The sequence below is a fragment of the Orbicella faveolata genome, unplaced genomic scaffold (genome assembly GCF_042242905.1).
Source record: "Orbicella faveolata isolate gen_17 unplaced genomic scaffold, um_ofav_v1 contig_47, whole genome shotgun sequence".
Lineage (NCBI taxonomy): Eukaryota > Metazoa > Cnidaria > Anthozoa > Scleractinia > Merulinidae > Orbicella > Orbicella faveolata.
This window is the reverse complement of record NW_028301577.1, coordinates 3,455,566-3,466,620: the sequence shown is the minus strand read 5'-3', so window position 1 is coordinate 3,466,620 and position 11,055 is coordinate 3,455,566. Positions and strand designations below refer to the sequence as shown.

General features: G+C 38.7%; 1 protein-coding gene across 1 annotated transcript; it reads right to left on the bottom strand.

The window, feature by feature from the left end:
• Positions 1–1,823: 1,823 nt before the first annotated feature.
• Positions 1,824–8,239, bottom strand: LOC110059924 (uncharacterized). The gene is made up of 6 exons (XM_020766639.2): positions 8,170–8,239; positions 5,368–5,783; positions 4,614–4,830; positions 3,714–3,783; positions 2,682–2,816; positions 1,824–2,363 (listed from the first exon to the last, which is right to left on the bottom strand). The coding sequence occupies exons 2-6, from the start codon at positions 5,765–5,767 to the stop codon at positions 2,358–2,360; spliced, it is 828 nt and encodes a 275-aa protein (XP_020622298.2). The 5' UTR covers positions 5,768–5,783; positions 8,170–8,239; the 3' UTR covers positions 1,824–2,357.
• Between the last annotated feature and the right edge of the window lie 2,816 nt (positions 8,240–11,055).

Genomic DNA, 11,055 nt, shown 5'->3' with positions numbered 1-11,055 from the left:
GAACAAAGGAACTAGTAGGATAAAATGAAAATGCATTCACTCAAAGAACCTTCAACAAGGGATAAAAGAACTATTGAATTTCCTGTGAAGATTCTTTCTTAAGGTTTTGTGTTACTAAACAACTCTCTCTTGCACAACAAATCTGTTTGGTCTAAGCCTTACAATTATATCACGGTGATGGTAATTAAGGAAACTGCAATATAGGACCATGGACCACGTATACAGCCCCTGTGAACCGAATCTAGCTTGGGCATGCATGTATCTTACTTGAATCTAATCAAATGATCCTTAAATAACCGAAAGATACTCCACTCAGTTTAATTAGCACCTTTTAGCTCTTATTGTTTGAAGACCAGTTCTTTCTTTTGTATTCCTGTCTGTCCTTTCCTGAAATCTTTGCATAGAGACCTTAATTGGCCAAACAGCTAAAAGCCATTTGGCACTTATTCATTAGCTTTTTCCATTTAAGTGAAATATGGGCAGGGAATTGAAATCGGATATGAAAACTGCATTTCTTCGAATCTGACGGGCATGCAGTGAAAAGACATCTTAGCCTGCAGTGTTACTACAGATAAGCATCGAACTTATCTTAATAATCAGACAAAGGTATTTAATACGTAATCAAATGTTATTTAGAGCTATATAATCATTAGTAGATTGTGCTTTTGAGTTTGGTTAAAATTCTTTTATAGCAAGAAAAACGTTGGGTTCGCAGTAGGCTAGGGTAGCAAAATAAGTTAGAACACGGCCAAGGTGGAACTGGATTGGTCACAGATATCGATGTTAGACAGAAAAATGTTCTTCAATTTTATAGATGGTAAACGTGCGTTTTTACACATTCGAGAAATCGAAATCCTAAAAAAGGGAAATAAATCGAGCCCAGTTAACTGATTTAATTGCAGAAAATGAGATTATATGCAGGTTGAGATTTAAAACCTTATTGCTATAAGTGATCGCATTCTTGGAAAGCACCCTGTTTATATAAAAAGACATTCATGATTTTAAAAATTACTTCTAATTGGCTGCAGCTGTACTGTACTGGGAAAAATATTTGATAAACTTTGTATGTCTCGTTTTTTTAGACAAGTTTGGCTCAACTTGGTACCAGCAAGATGTGGCGCGAAAATAGTGTCATCATTTTTGCTTTTTTGTTATCTGCTCGTGGTCGTGGCAGAAACGAACAACGCCGAAACCGAGGATAACGATCCTCGGGCGAGAAAGGGAGGAAGCATTGAGGAAGTGCGAGGCTCCGAAGAAGAACAAGAAAACGAAGCTGAAGGCCTCTCGGTGAAAACGCAAAGTAACGCAATGGAGAACGAAGATGACGGTGTGAGGGAATACGATCAGTATGAAGTAGTAAATAAAAAATTCAAGAGTGGGACCAGCTGTGCGGACGAAGACGAGCAGGCAGTGAAAGTGCAAGACGAAGAAGCAGTATGGGGAATGGTAGGTGCAGACGAAGAAGAAAAGGGAGTTGGCTTGGCAGACGACGAAGACGTACTGGGGGTGGAAATGGAGGAAGAGGAAGAGGAAGTAGCAGAGGGAGACGAAAAACCCCTCACAGAATATCACAGTTCACGTGCATACCGTTTGCCCGATTCATTTTGAGTGCTGTGCAGGCTTGGACAAGTTAATTTTTGCTCGTGGTATTTGTTTCCATTAACTTTCCTTACACGTTCTTATTCAAAGAATCCACATGTCAAGAAGGGTGATTCAGTGATTTTACTAATTAAGATATTATATTAAGTGTACCGCCGGAGACGTCATTGTAACTTTCCAAGGCGGCAAAAAGGCACCATTCAATTCAATTAATGATTTGAAAATTCTTTTTTCACGTCCTCACTTCCTTGGTTTGCTCATGCAGAATTAGCTTTTTGTCTCCCTGCGCCTAGCGTGTTCACAAGGTATTTAGAGGAGACTTGCTTTATTGACACGACGAACAAGTAATAACTGATTCTTATCATTATCATTAAATTAAACTTGTCAGCATTCAGTGATATGATCTTGCCAATCAGGGTGATATCAGCAGATTCTGATACTAGTGGGATGGTAGTCTCAACAGTTTTTCCTCCCCACCCCCTCCCCTATTATATCAACAGTTTTGCCTCAATTTTCTTATTCGCATTTCTTTTCGTATGCCTTTCATATGCCTTTTACAGTCATAACGTTTTTTTAAAGAATATTAAAGAAGAAATGGCTGGTCAATTTTATCCCTCGGGTTACTTTTATTGCGCTTTCTGTCTAGAACTACACTGAACAATTTGTTACAAGTAAAAATCTTCCGCCCTTCTGTGTCCAATGATCACAGTAAATCTGGCGCACCTCCTTTATCGTCTCCTCTCAGGTCAACCTCGGGTCTAAAACTTTGAGAGTAAGAACAACATAATTTTACTATAAACATCATGTTTAGTATTTAGTTTATTGTTAAAAATCTAGGCTGTATCAAGCCATGATTATTGCTAAATTATTTTGGATAGGCAAATACTGCAAAACAACTCTTTCTAGCTCTCAGCTTTCAGCTCATTTAAGAGTTCTTAAGCTTGACTTTAATCTACTACCAAAGGTTTCCTCTGTAGCTCATTTCAATGTAGTTTTTTGCCTTCCCGATTTGATATCATCGCCCTAACTAAACCTCAGCTGAGATGAGCGAGTTAATCACTGTTATAACAACATACATGTACCTTTCGTCCCACGTTTTTTGCGAACGTGCCAGTGCCTACAACGTTTCCTGGTGGGGAATAGCGTGCCACTATGTAGGTTTCCGGTCCTCTTTTCTGAATAGCACATCCCAAATTAGTGGTGCCTTTCCAAACCACCTGCCAATAAAAACGTTTAATTTATTTAGCATTTCTTACAACACTGGTACGGTTACTTAAACAATTTACAACAGTAATACTAACAACTACTTAACGGATACGTGTAAGGTCCCTTAAGCCTGGTTTTCACTAGCGACGCAAGCACAAGCGCAAGCAAGCACTTGTGGTTGCGCTTGTGCTTCCATCGCTAGTGAAAACCAGGCTTAACATTACAAAACAAAACAAAACAAAACTTATTATACAATACCTTTACGTACAAAGCTTACAATACAATACGATTACAGATGCTACTTACAATACTACAACTTGCATAACCTACTCTACCATGCAATACGATTTCTTATTCTACTTACATTACTTACAATATAATACGGTTTCTGATATTTTAGCACAAGTACAGTTTACGTGAGACCATAATCGACTGCTTTGTTTCATGCCTGTGGTTTAGATGTAATTGTTGTTAATTTCACCTTATTTACGCAGTTTAATATCTTTGCTAATATAAAGCTGTATGTGTAGTCTTGAAACAACTCAAGGCTTTTTGAAAGTTATGCCGGTAACATTGATCAGCTTTTGACTTCACATTTGGTATCATAAATTAAATAACTCAATGCTTGAGGGTTGAGGATTTGCTGAATGTGTGTTGCTTTTTAAAAAATATATATATTGCTCGCATTTCATATTGAACTGATAATTTTAGCGCATTTTCGGCTATACATGCAGCGAATTACGCATTCATCCACGCAGTTATTTATAATGCACTTCACCAACCAGACATCCTTTATTTATATTCATTTTTGTGTTAGCATAAATTATCAGTAGCTATTTTGCAAGCTGTTTCCAATACGATATGGTCAATAATTAATTTTGAAATGAGCGAGAAATACACAAGCTTACCTGCGTAAAATGGCCAGTGGCCATACTAAATCCAGGATTGTTGTAATTGTACAGTTTTTCTTCAGAGTACCTTAATTAAGTGGAGAACAGAAAACCAGTTTATGTATTATTTCAGGTGTATATATCCCGACATTCCTGAGATTTCAACTGCGACCCTCTGATCCCTTTTCAGGCTCAACATGTTTGTTCACTTTGATCTAAGATGTTAAAGGAGCTACGTCACGGTTTGTACATCTTGAAAAGTTTGGCCTAAGTTTTTCAAGTTCGTTTTTTCTAATCTGCGTCAATCTTCTCCATCCTTAACCATCCTTGTTCCTTTATGGTTTATTATTACCTCTGGTGTTCTTCTATCTTAGTAAAGTACTATTTTCAGGTTTCGTTCAATTGAAAGGTAATTTTGTGCGTGGCTAAAATAATTCATAATACCATGACTGAGCTCCGTTAATGTACTAAGTGTTTCCAACTGACGCGTTATAATGGGTTATAAGTAGTTTATAAGTAATTTTTGTAACCAATTACGGAACAAAGAACGTTGCAAAAGCACAGTAACTGCATAGTTACTTTTGGCGAGCCAAACGAATGGTTCGGCTCTATGTTAGCAAATCATATAGGGCTATGTTCACACTTGATGTCCGAGCATGGTGCCTGAGTACGATTCTCTCTGCTGAGCACAAATGTGAACAGACTTTTTTCCAACTACTCACACCAGAGAATGGGGAAAATTCCGTTGCCTGGTGCAATGTCTCGACCTTGTGCTCGGGCACTAAATGGTACCTGGGTACTTGAAGTACCTAGTGTCTAAACACAAAACTATTTTGTAAAAGCGCCTAGGCACCAGTGCTGGGGTACTAAATTAAATGTGAACGGCCTAAGATTAGTTAGATTATGCAAGGTACTTACCAAGCGTCCACTGCTTCTTTGTATGACGCGTCTCCACCGGATTTGAAAAGGTTTTCTCCTTCACCAGTGTTCTTTGCATGTTCAAACGTGTTTGTGGCTGCCAGATGATCAGCCCAGGACTGAGCATGTTGAGCCAATGTGGCATCCCAGACCAGCGCTGGCGCCCCATGCTGAGCACGCCAGTAATTGTGGGCTTCTAAGCAGGCGTTTTCCACATCTGTTTAGAAATAAATACATATCATTATCAGATTTCGCAACTAAATGTTAAGGATCAGCCAATAGGAAGGCACAGGAGTCAGTCGTAGATGAATGGCATGAAAAATTAATTCTAGCGCTCAATATCGTCAAACTTGAGTTTAGTTGATATAGTCACGAAGGAAATGGAAAACAAAGCAATTTCGCAACATCAGCGAATAGTATGATACATTTATCAAACAAGACACTCTGCCTTTCTGCCTATCCAGGGTGCGGAATATGTTTTTGTTTTTGTTTTTTTTAGCGGGGGGAGGGATTGCATGAATTAATTTATTTCGGGTGGGTGTTTGCCGCTGGGTCTCTGAAATCCTTACACTACAACACTTAGACTAGAAACCAAGAATCCCTTCCTTATCAGTTCCAGATCAGACTTGTTACTTTCAGGAAACTCTGTCACAGTTTAATTTGCAAGTGTTAATTCTCAATACCCTACCGTAGATTAAGCATCTCCGATTTCTCTACTCTGCCCTAAATCGTGGCTGTTGTAGTTGTATAGTACCTGTAGTATCTGTAGTATCTGTAGTATCTGTAGTATCTGAAGCACCCGTAGTATCTGTAGTAATTGTAATATCTGTAGCATCTGTAGTAGCTGTAGTAGCTGTAGTAGCTGCAGTAGCTGTAGTATCTGTGATATCTTGAGAGTCATCCGGAGGTTTCTCTTGAGAGACATCCACAGATTTCTCTTGAGGGACATCCGCAGGTTTCTCTTGAGAGATATCCGCAGGTTTCTGTTGAGAGACTTCCGGAGGTTTCTCTTGAGAGACATCCACAGGTATCTCTTGAGAGACTTCCGCAGAGACATCCGCATGAGGTATTGGCTCTAGAATTAAGCGTCCTGGGGCGCCATCACAGCTGACTTGAAATGCAGCCAGGAGTAAACCAATAGCGAAGGCGTACATCGTTCTTGGTATATCCCTAATTTGAGAGAAAAAAACTTAGAACTTAGGTGATACATGACTGACCACGTTTTGCATAAACACTTCGGTATAACAGCAACAGCACTGAAATAGGCAAGCATCGTGCCTATGGCCTTTTTAGGCGCACTTGTATGTGAAGTTGTTTTGACATCAATCGGTACCAGAATGACAAAAAGTGGCTCAATGTTTCAGCGTGCACTGTGCTTCCCCCGGATGGAGATTCTCGTCAGTTAAATGCGTATAAGAGAAATGCACGAAACATAATCAGGACAGGACAATAAAGATTATCCCTTAGAGCGAGTTCCATTTAAAGAACAAAAGTACATGTTGGCTGGAGAAGGCGAATAAAAAGACCTCGCTGCAAAGCTGTGTTTGTAACAGTGAGTTGCGTGCAACGTTGCATATCAAAACTTGATATAAAGACAGTCACTAAAGAAATTTGTGAATTGTAATTCATTCACATCTTTTCGGATCAACGACAAATAAAGACCGAAGAGAAATGAAGTAACCGAAGGCAAAATAAATCGAATATATAGAGAGAAAATTTACACAGGAGCACAAGGATATGAATTTTAATTTTAGAGGTAAAAACAATACTAATGATATTACGAACGAGTGCGGCGAGTGAGTAAATATTGTTGTTGCTGTTTTTTTTTTTAATTTTATTTTTTGACGCACTGACCGTTTGCACAAACAACAGTAAATCCAAAAAGCCTACACGAGAAAATCCGTGTCCGGCGTTCTTTTCTTGATGTGATATTTCTCCTGTTCTGTTGGCTTGCTGGTTCATTGATGAACCACGCAGTACTGAAATTTTCATGTACTGTTAGTGAACACTGAGGGACGCTTCCCCTACAAAGTGATCACTGGAGCATTACAATCCGGCTCTCGAGGAGGCATTCCTTTTTCCGGTAAAGAAGAATGGTAGGGTCTTGATCGCACTAGCCAGCTGGGTGCAAGAAAAGAAACCTTTCCAAAGAAATCTTTTTGTCCCCTTCCCAAGCCTTAAAATTTAGATATAAAGTGCATTAAAGGTGCAAATTCTAGTGTGCTAATCGAGCTGTGGAGCTACGTAATCCCACAAATTGTTTCCTACAGCTCCGATTGTGAATCTACAAAGTAACTGATTACAACCTGATCCAAAATGGTTGTATTCTCTACTATAATGAACCACCATTTCTATTTGAAAGATCGGACAACATCAATCATCCTTGTTAGGAAAATAAATGAAACGGCCTGCATAGAAAATGGTTGGTTTATCCAATGTAATATGCATATCACAGTGTGTGCGCGCGGGACCCTTTGAAATTGTGACGGACGGTCTACGAAGTCATCATCTGTTGTAAATGGCGACTTGTTCAAGTGATATTTGTAAACCAAGAGAAACAGAGGATGATCCACTTAACTTGAAGATTTTAATGAACTCCGCACGACTGAGAAGGAAGACACTGTTAAAAACATCGTTTCGCAAGGTTTAGGTTTAGCTTTGAGTGGTAGAGCGAAACTAATGGGAAAGATCAATAATTTCATGACTAAAAAGATTTATATAAAAAACACACAATAAGAATAAGTAAACTTAAATAGCATGACGTATTCAGGATTGCGCTCGACTGTAGACATAAATTAAAAAACATCATTAAAGTTTTGGTTCTGAATTGTCCGACTTATTTCAATCAAAGCTTAGCCTTTACGCTCGCGAAATCCTAGAAAAGAACATACAAGTCTCTAGCATCGAGGTTCTACATCGTCAACGGCCGTTCTAAGCAAGACTATTAGTGAAGAATATATGTGATGTACAGACTTAATATTACTAACATATAAACATTATGCCGTTTTATGAATGATGACGCTACTCTAGAGTGTTTGCAGTGAGGTGAGGCTTTCAAACGATAAAGGGCGCGCGCTTAATACTCATACGTACTTCAATTCAGAAAAGCACCTTGAAATGGCAAAAAAGCATATCCCGCGAGCGCGTAATTATTTTGTTACGGCTTGGAAGTCAATTTATTTTATCGTTTCACAATTGAGACTCCCATTCAGTGGACAGTAGATGGATACATACATGAGGGAACCGCGAAACAAGATTAGTGTACGGCAATAACGAGTACTCGAGGTGATTTTGAAGCTTTTAAAAAAGCAAAAAAATTACATAGGCTGGGTAAGATGAACGTCTAGGCTGTTCATTAAAAGTTTGGCCGCGTAGCAGCTGATGTAGTAAAAAAATTTCTGAGAGGTCCGCACCATTCATATGTAGCTAAGACTAATCAAACAAGTGAAAGTGAATCGGTAACTAAGATTTGGAATATTAATTGGAATATTAGTTAGAGGCTGCAAGCTTTCTGTTTGGCTCACTTATTAAATAAGACCCAACAGAAGTGACTTACCTTTTGAAAGCGGTTAACTAGATTTATGTCCGCAGTCAGTGCTCGTAAACTTCACCACACTTTCAATCGGCCTGTGTAGTTTCGGTTAATTGCTGTACTCTACACTGGTATTTATGCATTTTTTACAAAATCACTGAACCAGTTCATATAATGGACTATTTTCTATACCCCCTACTAGTGTTATTATGTTAACGTAGGCATTGATTTAAAAGGGTCTCTGTTCCCAACTCTAATGATTTTTGGCTTTCCATCGCTTTTGGTTTTCTTTTCTTAGCTTGCTATTCCACACGTTTTGCTAAAATATTGGGCCAGTGGAGAACAATCCAGCTATTTTCACAAATTTGTAGTGAGCAGTTGTGATGGCATAGTTCGTTCTGGATTTCGCGATGGTGCGAAGATCAAGCTCCCTTACTGAGGGTGTGGGCGGAAGATGACGAGCGTTAGTACAAATTAAAGAGTGTGCTCCTGAGTATGATTATTTTTGGCATGGCATCGCTTTTTATTTTCTCTTCTTGGCTTGCTATTCTCCAAGTTGTACTAATATATTAGGACATTGGAGAATCATCCAGCTAATTTCTAAGACTTTGAGTGAACAGTTCCCGATTGATGACGTGATTCATTCTTAGTTTTGTAAAGATCCAAAAAACAAATACCGCTATTTTCAGAAATTATTTTGGTTAACGCCAGAATGTATCTTGGATATATAATAGAAACTTTTGCCGCCAATTCAAATTGACAACATTCCTTTTGTTACTCGGGTAAACACAAATATAGAAATTCGCTCAAACTGGTAGGGTGACGGTTTAATTAAAACTACTGACTGTTTTCCTATTTTGCTGCGCTTGACGAAAGTGAAATTCTTATGTAATAAGCGTGTTAGCTGTCAATTCGAAACAGAGGGTGCGGTCACCACTGCCCCATTGCTCTGAGAACAAACTAAAACTCTAAGAGAACAGTACAACTCAATGATGACTGCCCGCTTAAGTGAAAGAAATGTGTTGTTTCTTTTGAATTTCTTCTTGTTGGCTGTGTTTTTTACTAGTGATGTTCAATTTCTGGCGCGCAAAGTTTGGTCAATTTCCCATGCTGAAATATCTTTTACGGCGCATAGAATCAAACGGACTGTTAAGATATGGTCGGGCGTCGTTGATAATAAGGTTTTTTTTTAATAATCTAGCCCTATAAGTCGCCTTCTGTTGTAAATGACAAGTTTATTGCTGTTCAAAATAATGATAATCATAGAAATCTAGAGAAACGAACGAGAATCTTATAAGAAAGTCACGGCTGAAAAGATATGAAATAAAAAGTAAACTTAAAAAGCCGCGACTTATTTAATTGAGCTTCTCTTCAAACCTTACAAATCATGAAATATGGTTCTATTCGTTTGATTCCCTTCATTCAAAATTTTTAATGTCAGTAAGGTGCTGAAGAAAGAAAATCTTCCAGTTCGGACGTTTTGCATTGTCGCGGGCCGTCAGCAGTCAGCCATATCAGGAGCGCCTGAGCCCATATATTTTCAACTACAGTGACAATAGCATGATCATTCAAACGTGACGGCAGCAAGCTGGGACCCTCAAAAGCGAGTTCTCTTATTTAACGCTGTGGGCGGAAGATGACGAACAAGTCATGCTAACATAACACACTTCTGAGGAGTGTGTTTTCAAGTATGATGATTTTATGCATTGCATGGCTTTAGTTTTCTTTTCCGAGCTTGCCTTTCCCCATCTTCTGTTTACTTATTGTACCGCTGGAGCGCCCTCCGGCTAATTATTCAAACTTCTCATGAGCAGTTCTTGTCGGCATAATTCATTCTGGATTTCGCAGTAGCCCGAAGGACAAAATGCTAATTTCAGAAATTGTTATGGTTAACCCAAGAATGTCTCCCATCAAGAGATTATATCCTCTTGCTCCCATACATGACAAATTTAGGTCCACAATGTGATCTATTAGGCATTACATTCGTTTTCGAGAACTTTCCTTCCGTAACTCTAGAGAACAGGTGGAGGAGCCATCTTGCAGAGTATTTCTTCATTTTGTCATAGTTGACGAAGTAAATTCAGTGTAACGTGGGAGTAGGGTGTAAACTCCTTCGTGGAAAACGGACTGTAAAATCAGAGGTTTTGCTAAGCCCCGTTACAATGGATCACATCGTTTTGATTACGAGACTACAAAAGGAATACTTGTATAATACAACTCGATTCACAACCGCCGCTAAAAGACAAAATATACAATCTATGGTCGACAAAGGGCTATGAAGATGTTAATGATTGCTTTTAATTTAATTCTAATTGAATCCAACCTTTAAAGTTGTCCACCCTGCTGACAGCAGAAACAGGGATAATATCCAATCTGATATCACAGTCAATATGCCGTTCAGAGTTCTTGTTTGAAATAATTTCGCCCTACAAAGTCGTTTACTGAAGACTAGACCTGGCTTTCTATCCCCCGTATACGATAGAGTTGAATCAGTTCACTGTATATTGAGGAAGGTGGTGTATTGGGGGCGTAGCGAGGTCCTCGGAATTGTTTTGTCACATTCTTTTTTCAGTGACTAAACTTAAAGAACGGTTTGGGTTATTCTGTCATGTTCAGTCGAATTTTAGAATTTTCAGCCACCGATCTTTCTCCTATATTCTCCGGGATCACGGTGTTATATTGCAGTAGCAAGAAATCAAAATCACTAAGGTGGAGAAACTTTGGAATCTGTTAGTCATTATTTGTTCTAACTAGTTGATACTTTCACTCTTTGCGTTTGTTTCTTTATATCGCAAGGTAATCCGTCACTTAAGAAACGAGAAAAAGCGTGGGATAAATTTATAAATAGTCTCTTGGTGGGAGATATTCTGACGTTAACCATAACAACTTCTGAAATTGGCTTTTTCTCCT

Bases quoted from the DNA above. Each gene is read 5' to 3' on its own strand.
- LOC110059924 (XM_020766639.2), bottom strand. From the start codon at position 5,767: ATGTACGCCTTCGCTATTGGTTTACTCCTGGCTGCATTTCAAGTCAGC. The intron at 4,831-5,367 runs GTACTATACAAC...ATTTCTAAACAG, and splicing joins AGATACTACAGATACTACAG to ATGTGGAAAACGCCTGCTTA. The intron at 3,784-4,613 runs GTAAGTACCTTG...CACTTAATTAAG, and splicing joins AAAGAAGCAGTGGACGCTTG to GTACTCTGAAGAAAAACTGT.